The 16093-nt window shown below is 41.7% G+C and overlaps 1 protein-coding gene across 1 annotated transcript in view; it reads right to left on the bottom strand.

Moving 5' to 3' along the window:
• Positions 1 to 16093, bottom strand: part of IDO2 (indoleamine 2,3-dioxygenase 2) — a 72717-nt gene that overhangs the window by 10082 nt on the left and 46542 nt on the right. The window contains exons 6-7 of the mRNA XM_039253405.1: positions 14734 to 14833; positions 13784 to 13901 (exon numbers count right to left, since the gene is read on the bottom strand). Coding sequence (XP_039109336.1) covers positions 13784 to 13901; positions 14734 to 14833 — 218 coding nt within the window. The remainder of the gene's footprint in view (positions 1 to 13783; positions 13902 to 14733; positions 14834 to 16093) is intronic.

Below are 16093 nucleotides of genomic sequence, written 5' to 3'. Positions count from 1 at the left end.
GGTGTCACAATCTCCTTACTCCTCTGTGACAATGTCCCATGTGCTGGCCTTTTATTTGGGCCCTGTTTCTATGTCTTTCCCACCTGGTGCTCTATTCCCACAAAAATGTTAAGTGTTAGGTACAAATTTTCCCTGAAGCAGTAATGAGTAGCAATAACTTAATATTTTATCTTCAAAAGTAAAATGACTATTCAATAGACATACAATCATTTTTTGTAAAACATTGTCAATAGATGTAAAAATATCCATTTATGATTATAACAAATAAAAGGAATCCACAGAAAGCCTACTGTACATTTTATATTTGATACTGAAAGATTAAAAATAAGTATTTTAAAATGTGGAACAAAACAAAGACCAACACTTCCATTCAATATGGTGTGAGAAATCCTAGCCAGAAAAATAAGAAAAAAATATATTTAAAGAAATAAAAGTTATAAGTATTATACATGAAGGAATAAAATAATTCTCAAATAATATGATTTTCACATAAAGACCCAGATAATCTGCAGATAATTATTAGAATTAATAAGAGTGCTTATCAAGGTAGTAGTTTCAAGGTTAACAGTCGAATGTCAATTTTGTTCTATAAACCAGTAACAAATAGTTAGGAGTTAGTTAAATCCAAAGATACCATATTCACTACAAACAAAAATATAAAGTAACTATGAAAAAACAGAAGATCTCTGGGTCTCTTATTTTAAATGAAATTAAAGAAAATTTAAGAAATTCAAGAAAAAATTTGTCTCTTCTGCTGACAGACAAGAAAGCCCAGTATCAGTACCAAAGAGAAGAAGTGTAACTAAAAAAGAGCTATCCAACTGGATAAATTTTAGTTCATATCCAACAATATGAAGGCATGATTCTCAGTAGCTTGTCCAACCACCTTACTTAGTGTTTCTGTGGTATTCTCTGACTGCCCATCTGCCTTGATCATAAGGCGGAAAGACTGGATATAATATCAAAATGTAAATTTTCTCCAAAATGTAAAATTCCAAAATGTAAATGTAAAATTTCTCCAAATTAATATGTGGATTTAATGCAACGTGAGCAATTTTTTTAATGTTTATGTATTTTTGAGAGAAAGAGAGAGAAAGAGTGAGTGGGAGAGGGGCAGAGAGAGTGAGGGGAACAGAGGATCTGAAGCTGACAGCAGTGAGCCTCCGTGGGGCTTGAACTCATGAACCATGAGATCATGACCTGAGCTGAAATGGAATTCTCGATCTACTGAGCCGCCCAGACACCCCAGCAAAAATTTTAACAGAGATTTTTTTCAGTGCAATTTGAAAAGTTCACATGAAAGGCAAAGGGTTAGAAATAGTACAGGCACCTCTGGGAAAGTAGGGCAAGATGAGGGGTTTTCTTCACCTGAAAATGAGAAATACTACGATGCTATAGTTCTTAAGACAAACGATATTCCTGTTAGGAAAGATAAACAATGAAAAAGAATAGGAAACCTGGAAACAGGGTCAGTCATTTAATAAAATCTGTTATAAGACAGTGCTAATATGGCAGATTAGTGATTATTCAAAGAAGGGAAACTGAACTTATTTCCTATGTCATATTATATATATATAATAATTATATGTGAATTAAGGGCTAAAATGTGAAAGACAAAGCAACAATTTCAGGAGAAAATGCAGGAAAATGTACTTATGACCTATGATTATGAAATAATATCTTAAGACCTCATAAAACACAGACTTTTGCAAAAGAAATGACAGATACTTTGACTATACAAAATTAAGAACTTCTGCTTTCAAAAGGCATCAGACAAACCACAATAGTGGCAACACATATAACTAACGAAGATCAGGCTTCTAGGGTTTACAAAAAAATTAACAAAAACCAGTAAGTTAAAGATAAAAGACCATTAGAAATATAAGGAAAAACATGCATTCACAAAAGAGGGACATGAATGGTGAGCACTCACAAGCACACGTGCGAGCGCACACACACACACACACACACACAGAAGACAGTTAAATCAGGGAACACAGGAATGACATCATCATCATGGTAAAATAAAAATCTCCCACTGAATTCCCCACAAAGAACACTGACTTAGACAATCACACACAGACAAGACGGCTCTGTGAAAGTCCAGGAATTCAGTGGGGAATTTCCAGCACACCACTGAGCAAAAAAAATCTGAAACTGGAAGCACTGAGGAGGGTAAGAACTTTTCACTTTGCTCATATCACCCCTTCTATAAGGCAGCACAGCTCAGTGTTGAGAGAAATCTTCTAGGGCTGTGAATTTTCCAGTAAGGGAAAATGAGAGCATATGATTGAGTGCTTGACCTCCCCAGTATGCATGGAATGCTGCCAAGGAGGCCCACTTCTTTCTCACCCCATCTGGAACATTGAGGTGTGCTGCACAACCAGGGAGCAGGGGAGCCTGGGGGTACTCCCAGGAGAATGCCACAAAGGGCTCTGGGGGGCGAGGGGGGGCAATTAATGGGATACAGATTACACTGATCACCTCACAGATTCCATTAAGAACCCCTCCCATGAGATGCTGAGAATGCTTCACACGCAGATCACCCCAAGTAGCCACAGGTGCCCCTAGTGCTCAGGGTGTCTCACAGCTACACCTTCACCCACTGGCCAGCTGCTTGCATGCACTCCTGAAGCCAGAACGAGTGAGCTTCTGCTGTTGATTAGTGAGCTCCTGCAGCAAGGTGGCTGCTTCTGTGGGACTGGGAGGAAGCACACAACCTGAGCCTTCAACACTGCCCCCAGGGAAAGCCAATGGAAGGTGGTCAGCACTGGCCTGGCTTTGCAGGCCTAGAAAAGGCATATGCAATTAAAACTTTTGCCACAAGAGGGAGCAAGAAGTGTGGAGCAGGCGTGTGCATAGGAGGTCTGAGAACGCCTCAGAATCCCTGCCGGGGCTGATGGAAAGTATTTCTCTCCTGAAACCAGTCAGTAAATACCAGAGGAGGTGAATACTTCTCCACATACTTCCTGCAGCAATGCAAAGCTTCAAAGAGCATTTAATATCAAGGAAACATGACATCACCAAAGGAAAAAACAATCTCCCAGTAACTGACCCTAAAGAAACACAGACCTGTGATTTGCCTGATAAAAACAATTCAAAATATCTGTTTTAATTTATTAGTTTATTACTTATTTATCTAGAGAGCATGAGCAGCGAAGAGGGGCAGAAGGAAAGACAATATTCAAGTAGGCTCCATGCTCAGCACTGAGTCCCACATAGGGCTCAATTCCATGACCCTGGAATCATGACCTGAAATCAAGAGTTAGACACCCAGGAGCGCCTGGGTGGCTTAGTCGGTTAGGCTCGACTTTCACTTAGGTCATGATCTCGCGGTTCATGGGTTCGAGCCCCACATCGGGCTCTGTGCTGACTGCCAGCTCAGAGCCTGGAGCCTGTTTCAGTCTGTGACTCCCTCTATCTCTGACCCTTCCCTGCTCACGCTCTCTCCCTCTCATTCTCCTAGAAATAAATAAAATATTTAAAAAAAAAAAAAGAGTTAGACACCCAACCAACTGGGCCACCTACGTTCCCCCAATAAATCTACTTTAAGGGAGCTAATCAAACTACAAGAAAACATAAAAAGACAATTCAATGCAATTAAGAGAACCACACGCGAACAAAATGAGAACTTTAACAGAGAAATAAAAATCACAAAAAAGAACAAATTACTAGGAAATCTAATTTGGCACTGACTCTGAAGGGTGTTCAGAAAATACCAAATGGAGGACTTCCTCCTCTATTAACATGGGATCTGGTATGGTAAGAGAACCACGTAGGTGCTCTCGCTTCTAGGTCTAATGTGTACACATTTTGGCTAAGAAGGGCAGTTCCGACAAGCCAATGACACAGAGGATCTAAGAACACACCTGAGGTACACTTCCTCCTTTTCCTTCCATGTGGTTTCTAAGCAGAGCAGGAAAATGGCACCAAGGACTGCAGCTTCTGCCCAGATGGCCAAGTGCAGGTCCATTTAATGCCTGGCTAGACATCGTCCAGTGTTTCTGAGGTTGTTGTTCAGCAAAACACAAAAACATTTTGGTCAAGCATCTTTCTCTTTTAAATCAAAGTGAATCTCTAGAGAAATAGAACATCTGCTATTGACTCATTTACACTCATCATCATTTTGTGTCATAAGCATTATTTTCTGTAGTTTGGAAACCCAAAGGAAGCTTGCTTTTAAAGTTTGCAGGGGTAGGGATTTAGATTTTATACTGAGAAGAGGTGTGGGAGCCCGACAGTGACCACAGGAAAGCGTGGTTAGGGACGCGGGGATGTGCCTGCACACGGGGCTCCCTGCCTGGGCAAGGCATGCCTGCAAACGGGGTGCTCTGCCAGGAGGCCTGCACACAATATCCAAGTTGAATGCTCCGCTCGCAAACGAGGGAACATGCCCTCCTTAGAAGTAAGGAGGAGGCTGGAATTGTGAGCAGGCCTCTTAGTAAACATGTTGCGGTTGCTTCCTCCCTTCGCTCCCCCCTGTCCTTGACATGGGTTTGGCTACGTGCCCTTAATTGGTAAAGGAATGCATCTTGTAGGTTTCAGTTTGTATCCAGTTACCGGGTTATAAAATAAACCGCAAGAGGGGCTTGCGTAGAATTGTTCCTCCGGCCGGAGTTGTGTCCGTGTCTGTCTTTTGGGTGTGTCTTGTCCTTTGTGTCATTTCGTCCACAACAAGAGGCCTTTACACAAAGGAAAACTCAGCAAGTCCTTGCTTTGGATCAGCGCTGTAAAACCGCAGACCCTGAGTTACTGTAATGTTTTCACATTACTTTAGTAATATTCATATGGTCCCTCTCAAGAAAGTAACACAGCAGGTGCTCTATTACTGACACCTACGACAAAGCATTGTCGATGCAAAATTGAACCATACCTCTAATGGTCACGACCACCAGACAGTAACTTTTTTGTGTAATTCCAACTTTCAAAGCCACATATTTCCACTGGATGTCTTGTCATCACGTTAGGCATGACATATCTCAAAGCAAGCTCATCATCCTTCCTCTGTGTCCCCATTTACTTTGAAAATCAATCAACCCACCAAGCAGAACTTGATTTAACCTTTCAAGTGACAAATCTTTGTTAGGGGCATCATGATTTATTTTTAACCAGCTTTGAAATCATATGTACATCTAAGACACCTCATTCAGTCTCTGATCATACCTACACTCTGCCACTTCTGAGTTCTTTTGCTTGATGTCTCTTGTTCATCTCTTCTGTTGCTGTGACTGCTCTAGTGCCTTCCTCTTTCCACAGATCTGGTAGCATTGTTGGTAGGGTGTAAGCAGCTATATGTGTCTGGATGAAACCAGAGCTTACTTAAATCTGAAGCATAAGTAGGTGTGAACCAGGCAGAGGGTCAATGGGAAAGAATGTCTGAAACAGAAGAAATAGTGCATAAACAAGCCTTGAAGTAGAAAAAAGTTGTAGAGAGCAAAATGGATTCTCTCGTGTCAAGCAGGAGACTGTGTCAAACAATGACACAAGCAGTCAAAGGTACCGCAGCCATGAGATATTGCCCAGACCAGCATCAGCCTGACACCCCAGAACTGATAACAAGCAGGACCAGAGGAGGTCTGCAGGGGCCCGAGAACTATTAAATCCATTTAAAAGGAGGAGGATTTGGGGGCACCTGGGTGGATAACTGAGTTAAGCACCCAACTTTTGATTTCGGCTGAGATCATGATCTCACAGCAGGTGAGATCAAGATCCACATCTGGGCTGTCAGCATGGGGCCTGATTGGGATTCTTGCTCTCCTTCTCTCTCTGCCCTTCCTCCATTTGTGCTCTCTCTCACTCCCTCTCCAAATAAGTAAACTTGGGGCACCTGGGTGGCTCAGTTGGTTAAGCTTCTGACTTCAGCTCAGGTCATGATCTCGCGGTTCGTGGGTTCCAGCTCCACATGGGGCTCTGTGCTGACAGCCAGCTCAGAGCCTGGAGCCTGTTTTGGATTCTGTATCTCCCTCTTTCTCTGACCCTCCCCTGCTCACGCTATCTCTCTGTCTCTCTGTCTCTCTCAGAAATAAATAAAAAATTTTTTAAATCTAAGTAAGTAAACTTAAAAATAAAAAAAAAAAATAAGGGGGGGCGGATTTTGCAGCAAACTGTCAAACTCTTCAGACATGACCTCTACGCCTGACCACTTAAAAAAGGCAGTTGTCACGGAAGGCTCCAATTGATCTCTGAAAAGAACTGAGATCCTTCCCTACTTGAACATAGTAAACACTAAGGGCCAAGAACTGACCTGGATCGGACTGAGGCCTTATCTCAATTGTGTGCCCACAAACCACTTAGCATGTGGTTTGTTAACTTCCTACACCCTTCTGTTATCTTGTTATCTTCTGTTATCTTGTTTGTTGGGTGGTTTGTCTTATGTCCTGCTCAGTGCACCATTTAAGAAGCCAAGGTTAATCATATGGTGAAATGTCATTGAATTTGGAATCCTGAACATACTTCTTTATAACTGTGGTTAACTTTGCTTTACGATTGAATAAAGCTGACACTGTGGAAAGATACAACTCTTGTATATGCCTTCAGAGCATGCTCATGACCGAAGTTCTTTTCAGGAACTAAAAGCAGGTGTCAGAAAGAACCAGTGAAGGGAAGCATGGTGTCAAATAAAGAGAAATTGAAATTAAAATATTCTGGGGTCAGATCATACTATGTCTTGCAGAAAGATTGGGATTTTGGTCTTCTCTTTAGAATAATGGGTAAATGAATGTGTGAAGTAGGAAGGTAATGTGATGGGAATATGTAGTTTAAAATTTTCTAGTAGTCATATTTCAAAAGATAAAAAAAGATGGCAAAATTAATGTTGATACGATATTTTATTATATTATAATAGCCAAAATATTATAATATCAAAAGATAACCAATGTAAAAATTGCTAATACTTTTCCTGCAATAAGTCTTTGAAATTTTGTCTATATGCTTACAGACTTAAAATTTACTTAGAGTGCATTTCAACTTGGATGCTTAATTTTCCACAATTAACTGAAATATGACCTATTCAGTACTAAAGCTGTGTTTAACAAACAACTATTTTACATTGAATCGGTTTTTACGTTTCAATATCAATTCACGACTATTAGGTATAGTTAAAAATTTAGTTCCCCAGCTACACTGGCCACTTTTCAAGTGTTCAATAGCCACATGAGGTTGGATGCTACCTTACTGTACTGTGCCAGAAGAGAAACTGAAAAGTTTTGAGAGCAAAAGTGCTTCAGCGAGCACCTTTAAAAGTTGATTCGGGCTTCTGTGTACAGGATGACGTAGACAAGGTAAAAGACAGGTGAGAGAGTGTTGTAGGGTCCCCTCCCTAAGGATTGTGGTGAGAAAAGAAGTCAGGATGAGGGAAGGCAACCTGGCTTGTGTGTAAATGACATCCTTCACAACCTTGTAACATGAGACCGCCCAATCAGACTGTATGTCTATGCATTACCCATATATAGGAGACAAAGAAGAAGAAAATGCATAAAAGACTATGCCACCTGGCATTCAGGGCTCAGTTTTTCGGGTATGAACCCAACTGAGTCAGTGCTGGCACAAATAAAGTTGCTTCCTGGAAAGAAAGCCTCAGTGTCAGGACTGTCTGTGCAAGAAATCTGCTACAAGACAGGATTTGGAAGGCCACTGCAGAGTCCTGGCAAATGATGATGAGAGCCAACATCAGAGCAAGTGATGGTAAAAACAGAGAGAAGGGAAGAGATGCAATCGGTATTCCAGAAAGAGACTTTCATTTGGGGTAGTGTTATTTCATTCAGATCTGTCCTTCCACTAAAAACAATCCAAAAAGAGGGATAAAGGATGCAAATATCCTAAAGGCAACAAAGAGCTGAAAAGACAGCAAGGAGCTGCCAAGCAAAAATTTAAGGGAAAACAGGAACCCAGAAAGGGAGGCAGAAAACTAGGGTGAAAAAAACCACTTTTTCCTAAAGTCATGTCCCAATCCAGGTACCCCCTGGGCTTGGTTTTAGTGGCTTTTCTGGATGGTGGGGGCTGTAAGTAAGACCCTGACCCCAACCAGGGGGAGGAATTTTACAGGACACCCTGCTCATATTAAGCTGGGAGTCCCACCTGCCTATATGTCAACAACAGTGTGCATCAGAGCTCCCAGTCCATCCCTGTTTGCTCCAAGAGACAAAACCAAGGTCACCTTGGCACTGAGCGACACAGGATTAAAACAATTTGTCCCTGCAAAGTTGTGATCTTTTTTTTTTTTGCACATTTTTATCCCAACTTTAATTGTCTGATTGGTACATGGGCCCTCACTTGCTGAACTTGCTTCAAGATGGTACAGAATTTTAATATCTCCAAGAACCAGAAAGAACCAAGTACAAATATTTCTTTACCCTAGTTCCCAAAGACTGTCTACAAACAATGTTCCCAGGACAATGAGCATTACATAGAAGAAAAAAAAAAGTGCAAAACAAATCAAGCCTAAACACACACAAAAAAAACATGACAACCAGCAATGAGAACCAACAAGAAAAAAGAAAGAACAAGAAGGAAACAATCAAGTTTCCAATATTAGAAATCACACACAAATTATGACACAGCCACAAGTAGTATGGTGAAGAAAACTAAAAGCGAGCTTGAAAATGTCTACAGGGAACAGAAAGGTATAAAAAATAAACAGGTTAGAAAATAATAAAATATAACTTCTGGAAATGAGACAATAAAATAACATTTTCAATATACGTATTCAGCAACAGATTGGAAGCAGTTGACGATTAGTTAATTATTGTTATTAGAAGAACTGATGCAGCCCAGAGAGAAGAGATGGGGAAAAACAGCAAGAGAATGGAGGATAGTGGAGCAAGGTCTAACATTCCCAATTAAAGTTGAAAAAGGAAAACAGAAAGAGAGTGAGGCACAATTTGTGAGGATTTGATGGCTAAGGACTTTCCAGAATGATAAGTCACATCAATTAAAGAAGTATAATGAAACCCACCCATAACAAACAGAACAGGACAGACTGATAAAGAGAAACTCACAAGCAGAGGGGAAAGAGATAACGTTGCCCTGACGTCTAACTTCTTAGTAGTGACAATGGAAACCAAAAGGTATTGTACTGATTTAATCAACATCTAAAATAATATATTTGCTAGCAAAAATATTCTTTAGGAATTGGAATGAATCAGGGCAATTTTCAGATGAGAGAGTTGGCCAGCAACAGGTCATCACTAGAGGAAATCCTAGTAGCAAAGGAAACGTGTGTAAAGGAGTGAAGGGCAAAAAAGAAGGTTATAATATGTAAGCAAATCTGAGTGAATTTAACCATATGCAACAATAATAATCACGGTAGATTTCTGGGTATTTTTGATGTGTGATAGGCAATGTATGTTCTTCCTTGTAAGCCTGAAAACATCTTTTGTGAAGACTCATGGGCTCTTCAATATTTTGGTAACTGATTTTGTGTGGGCATGCTTCTGGATTTGATACACTGACATGATACAATTAGATTCAAGGTAAAATATGGCGGCTCACATGACTAGGCTATACTCAGATTACTACGGGTAAGTAATCCACGCATGAAGACAACTTTAGAAATATTAACATAGTCGTTATTATCCTATGGCATTTAGCAAAGAGGAATTCCAGTGTTAATTATTTTCCATTTTGTTTTATTTTATTATAATTATTATTTTCAAAAGTTAAGGATAACTTATCGCTACCAGAGCCTTGGCATTCAGTACACAGTTCTGACTGCAATACCTTCTTCAGTCTGCAGAGGGAGCGCAAGATCCAGAAATCATTAACAGAAATACCAGTAGGCTGTGAAGGTAAGGGGAATGACTTTCGTCAAGAAAATACTAACACCTTAACGTAAATCTAGGGTACTGAATTCAAGTATTACAGTTTAGAGACCCAAATCATAGAGCTGCCCCAATATCTAGACAGTCTCTCTTACTCATTATAAATGAGTAAAAACTGATTAGTCACCCAAAAAAAAAAAAACAAAAACAAAAACAAAACCTTTACCAAATATTCTTTTATACAATGTCAAAAATGCTTTTAACAAATCTATGAATGTCTTAATTGCATGCCACTTTTAAGCTTCAATTTAAGATAAATAAAAATTGAAACAATAATTTTGTTTCCAATTAGTTTTAGACAAAGCAAGTGTACAAATTAATGAAAAACAATTCCTTCAACAAAACTGAGCCAGTCTGGAGAGGGTAGCAGCCGTTCACACTATCATTACCAACTCACCGAGTAAGAAACCTGACTTTAACACATGCCAAACTCTTAGAAGGAAACATTTTGACTCCTTGCTACCATTAAAAGAAAAATTCTTACAGCCACCAATCCATCAAGGAGAAGCTGGAAATTGTGTTGATTCAGAAGGAAATACAAGGCAAAACTTTCAGTGGCATTTTGGAGAGAAATTTTCCCCTCAGCTTTTCTAAGGAGGAATTAATTCTTAGAAACAAGAGCTATTCAGAATGCCAAAAGACATGCGTGTGTAATCTGGATGCTTGGGAATCCTAACATATTTTAGCCTTCCAACAGAGCACAATGCTCAGGCCTGGTTAAGCTCTCTGCAAATCACCCAGAAAAGGGGAACTAGACACGGATCTTTCAGGTGCACGGCCCTGACGCACGCAGCAAGATGTATGGTGGATGGTGGGTATAGTCTAGAAGTCTAGTGCTGGGAAGGAGTAGTGCTATGAAGACAGTAGACTGGTTTATTCTTCTGTCCACGCTGAGGACTATATCAAGGTTGTGAGGTGGGAGTCACGTATGGGCTGGGCAAAGCCCCAGGGATACCATGGGCGTCCTCAGAAATACAAATTGCAGCCTTAAAATAAAGAGTACCTTCTGGGAAGCCTGAGTGCCTCAGTCAGTTAAGCATCTGGCTTCGGCTTAGGTCATGATCTCACGGTTGGTGGGCTCAAGCCTTGTATTGGTCTCTGTGCTGACAGCTCAGAGCCTGGAGACCGTTTCGAATTGTGTCTCCCTCTCTCTCTGCGCCTCCCCCTACTCGTGCTCTGTCTCTGTCTCTCAAAAATAAACAAAAGGTTAAACATTTTTTTACAGAGAAAAAGGGTACCTTCTCGTCTGCCTTGGGCATGTTTTCAGGCTGTCCTGCCTAGAAATGAAGTAATTATGGAGGAAGGGAGTAGAGAACCCAACTCTTGCCAAAGCTGAGCTCAGAAAGAAAAACAATTTTGTTGAGCTCCATTTGGGGAGAGAAAGCAGAGGGGGGAAGTGCTGCTGAGCTCTCAAGATCATGCAGGAAAAAAAAGTCATCAACTACAAACCAGACACAGTGACACAACTTATGTGATTCCTTAAACCCTGCAGTTTGCAGGGGTACCTGAGTGGTGCAATCGGTTAAGCATCCGACTCAGTCTCAGGTGCTGATCTCACAGTTCATGGGTTCAAACTCCAGATCAGGCTCTGTGCTGACAGCTCAGAGCCTGCTTGGGATTCTGTCTCTCCTTCCCGCTACCCCTCCCCAACCTGTATGTGCTCGCTCACTCTCTCTCAAATAAATAAAACTCAAAAAAAAAAAAAAAAAGCTTAAAAAAACCTTTGCAGTTTCCAGTATTTGTCATTTTTATCATTTCATTTTTCTGTTTACTGTGGCTGCATAACACATCACTCCAAGGTCAGGGGCATGAAACAACCAGTATAGTATGCTCATGGATTCTGTGGGCTGGAAATTGGACAGGACACAGGGGAAGGCTTGTCTGCGCATCACAGTATTTGGGTCCTCAGGTGGGTGACTTGAAGACTGACAATGGTTTGAAGGTGGGAATCTAGAATCGTTCTCATGAACTTCCAGACTACTCACTTCTGTTCTTTCATATGGTTGGGGTTTGGGGATGACGGGGGTCCAGAGATGACTGCCAAGAAGGAATTCTTGAGATGTCTTTGGTGCAAAAAGGTGATTTTATTAAAGCACAGGGACAGGATCCTTGGGCAGGAAATGCGGCACTGGGGTTGTGCAGAGTGACTGGTTACGTTCTACGGAGTTGGGGGAGGTAAAGGAGAAAGGGAGGCCTCCAGAAGGACTTTGATATGCTAAAGAGGACTCCCAAGTTACCTGAGGCCTTGCTAGTGTGAAGCTCAGGTTGTTTTCCCTCCAGTAAGACATTAATGTTATGACAGAAGGGGGTTCCTGGAGAAATGTTCTCCTATATTTGCCTCAAGTATGTGTCAATGGGCTGCAGGTTATAAGGAAACTTAATTTTACCTGCCATTTCCTTCTTCCCTTTGTTCCCACATCACTAAGGAGGGGAGAGTGATATTAGGACTCCAGGAAACTGAGTCCACAGGTTTCTGGAAATCAGCCCATTGATAAGATTGCCTTTTTCCTGTAATTTACTAAGACATTTGTAAACTGATGGAGATTCTTGTCCTGCATGGCTGTGATCTCTATCAGTTAACTGTTTTCCCCTTTCCTTTGTTCTTGAGCAGGCAGGAGTGCCTGAGAAATATCACACATAACCCACCTGGGGTAGGGGGTGGGGGGTTGTTTGTAGGGTGTCAGCTTGCCTTATGCTCCCTCATCAATATGATCTGAATGCACCCCGCAGTGTACTTTCCCTGGTCTTCATATCCTGTGTAATAAACTCAGGGTACCTTGTTAAGGTTAAAATCCATGTCACTCACTTTAGAGATTGTTTGACAGAAGACTTACAGATGTGATCAGGAGGGCTTTACAATTAAAATTCAGGGAAACGGGGGTGCCTGGGTGGCTCAGTCGGTTAAGCGTCCGACTTCGACTTCGGCTCAGGTCATGATCTCACGATTCCTGGGTTTGAGCACCGCATCAGGGTCTACGCTGACAGCGCAGAGCCTGGAGCCTGTTTCAGATTCTGTGTCTCCCTCTCTCTCTGACCCTCCCCTGCTCACGCTGTCTCTCTCTCTCTCTCAGAAATAAATAAAACATTAAAAAATTTTTTAAATAAACTAAAATAAAATTCAGGGAAATGGAGGAAGTGTGGATCTGAAATATAAAACACGATATGGAATGAAAGTAATACATAGCCCTGTGACTTCTGACAGACTTACACCAGTGCAGAGAGTCTAAGATGCAAATAAATTTATTCCCTTAATAAAAGGTAATAAAGCTGGTGTCCTCCTTCTTACCCTCCCTCCATCCTGTTCTGTTTCCCGTAAACCTCTCCTTTCCTGGACTCCTCTACCTCGCAGTGAAGCAGGATCCAGGGAAACTGATCCTCATCCCTTGTTAAACAAATCACACCCTTCTCCCACACCTTCTTCAAACACACAACAGTTACATTTTCTACATTCTTCAGATAAAGGAAGTTGAAGAGCTGTGGTCCTCAGGATAAGATTAACTGGCCACACCTATTACAATTCCTCTTTAAACTAGCCACAGAGGAGGAGCACTGGACGGCCCCTCAGATAAGGGGTCAGTCATCTCAGCTTCCATTTGAGAACAAACAATGAGAGAGGCTTTAGAGAGTGTAAGGACAAACTCCCTCATATCCAGTTCTGTCCTGCAGTAACCTAACATTGCTGGATAGAGCTTATACCACCAATGTCATGTGCTCTGCCCTTTCCACCCCAGTGTCATTCCCGTAAGACCTCTACATGCAAAGAAATACGTGGCCAACCAGAAGAGGAAAGCACTGAATCACAAGAGAAACGAAGAACGATACAACCATGAGAAAAATCATTGCAAACTGAGAGATCACTTTTCAGTAGCATGAACAGCATTTGGTCGCCTTAAAACAAAGCTAATGCACCATCGACATTATGTGTCTTCCCCAAGCAAAGTCCTCAGCCTTCAGGAGCCTCATACCGTGCATTTGTCCTAAAGTTCTGGTCATATCCTGAATGGAGAGTCTCAGTCGCTGCAGGGCTTGAAGCAAGGAGTTCCGGCTGGGCTGCAAGATGGCATTCACTGCCTGAACAAGTGCCTGAAAAGGAGATTCATTCACTCAATTCATTAATATTCAGTCCACTGAGGTGGCATGAGCAGCAAAGCTGTAGGGAATCTAGAAAAAGGGGACCCATCTGACTGCTGGACTGTTTTAGGCAGGCCTCGCCAGGGGTCTTCTATATGCTGTGAGGTCTTCCTGAGAGCCAGAATCGTTTGAGGCACCCTTCAGATAGATCACTAGGGAAGCGTTTCTCACTCTTTCCCCTTGGCTGCTACTTCTTGTACCTCTCAAGGGCATAACTCTATCAATTTTGTTCCTTCTTCTGGATTTATCTCATGTTATTGATGGGGTCTTGATAAAAGTTCTCTCTGCCAGGAATACCCACCCACCTCCCTTCCCACTTCCTCCTTAATTCCCATACATCACTCAGATTTTAACTTCAGCTGCCATTTCCCTTTGCCTGGCCCTGCAAGTCTGGATTAGGTTTTAGATGTCTTCTCATGAAAAACGTTTTTTTTTTCTTTCTTTCTTGTTACCCTGTACATCAGTCCATCTTCCTCCACTGGATAGTGAGCTTCGATGGATTCCAGAACAGTGTCTGTCTTGTTCTCCCAGACATACATTACTCAGAACAAGGCATGTCTGTTAAATGGATGAATGGTTATTGCAAGTGTTGCAGTAGCTGAGGAAAGGGAAATATCTCTGTGGGCTAGGGCACACACCTCTTGCCCCAGACATAAGCCAAGTAGGGCAAGGCTGATACTCATGCCTATTTATTAGTACTCTGCAGGGAAAGGGACTTGGTGGGAAGTAAAGCTCAGACCAGTTTCTCATTTAGGACCGAAAAAAATTGCTAGGAAGAAACTACCTTAATCCCAGGTACCGCTGCTTTCTCCACCAAAACAGTCACCAGGATAAAGCCACGCAAACTTTCTTCTCCAGGAAATGAGACAATGATGTCCAAGTTCCTTGGGAAGGAAATGACCACATGTTTAGAGAGGTTTGGACACTGAGTGAGCAGGGCCCAAAGGCTACCTCAGAGCCAGACAAATGCAAGAGAAAGTAGACTTGGAGAGAACCCTTCCCATCTCCGTAGAACAGCTCAGAGGAGGAGATTTTGCCTCCAGCCCCGTTCCAGGAAGGAAAGAGAGCAGCCCTATTCAAGACCCCGGTCAAGGACCAGAGGACTCTCAATCAAAGTCTAGCGTGGCCCTCAGGTGGAACAGCTGACGCCCCCCATAAGTGGGCAGGCACTGCTGATTCTCCACAGGGCCAGTCTGTGGCCCATCACACGATCCCCATCGGAAGGCAGGGGCAGACAGTCTGAGAGGTGTAGTGACCACACACAATGGCTAATTTATTCTCCATTTTTAGACATGACTTTGCTTCTTTGGGACTATGGCCCAAAGAAGCAAAATGGTTTCCCCAAATTCATGCAGCTGATTAGTCACGGGACCAGAGCGGGTATATTTCATAACTCAGGCTCGTGCTTTTTCTTGTCAGTGACCTTTCCCCCCACGTGCTATCTTACAGAACAATGACAGCTGCAAGACTGTCATGTATGAATCATTTTTAAATGACCAGTTATCTAGATTAGAATATTCCAGATGTCAGTCCAATCTACAAAACCTAAAACGTCACCATTAATCACTTCGGTCTCTAGCATTTTAAGTATGACAAGAGATGAAAAAACGAACACAAAAGAAAAATAAGTCAGGAACTCCATTGTGCCAGTGGAGTTACACTTGTGTGGAAAGTGCCGTCTTCACCCTTTCACCCTCAGTCTGCTGAGCTAGTTTTTATATGGAATGCCTTCACTGAGCTGATGTTTGGTGACGGGGGAGGCAATGTCAATTTAGGGGCTAATTTTGCTCTCTAGGGAAAGTGGAGTCTGAGGATGTCTGGACCAAACCTGGCCCATGAGCTCCAGTCTATGTAAAACAAGATAATTCAAAGAGACCCTTCTGTAGCCATAGAAACCACTGCCTTCAATTTTGGCCTTTCATACAAGCTACAGTGAGACCAAAGATCTTTTTTAGGCCTCAGACTTCAAAGAATCACAGAGAATTAGAAAATTTGTAAAGTTTTTTTTCTTTCCTTTTCTTACGTTGCACTCTACTTGTTTCATTATGAACAGACTTGAAAATATAGTAAAAAGAAATTAATCCCCTAATCCTTACAAAGCAGAGGTGCCATTGTTAATTTTTGGACTTTTTTTTTTTTTTTTT

The sequence above is a fragment of the Hyaena hyaena genome, unplaced genomic scaffold (genome assembly GCF_003009895.1).
Source record: "Hyaena hyaena isolate Hyena2069 unplaced genomic scaffold, ASM300989v1 scaffold_446, whole genome shotgun sequence".
In the NCBI taxonomy this organism is placed as follows: domain Eukaryota; kingdom Metazoa; phylum Chordata; class Mammalia; order Carnivora; family Hyaenidae; genus Hyaena; species Hyaena hyaena.
Note: the sequence above shows the minus strand (reverse complement) of the source record. Positions and strands in the feature narration are given on the sequence as shown.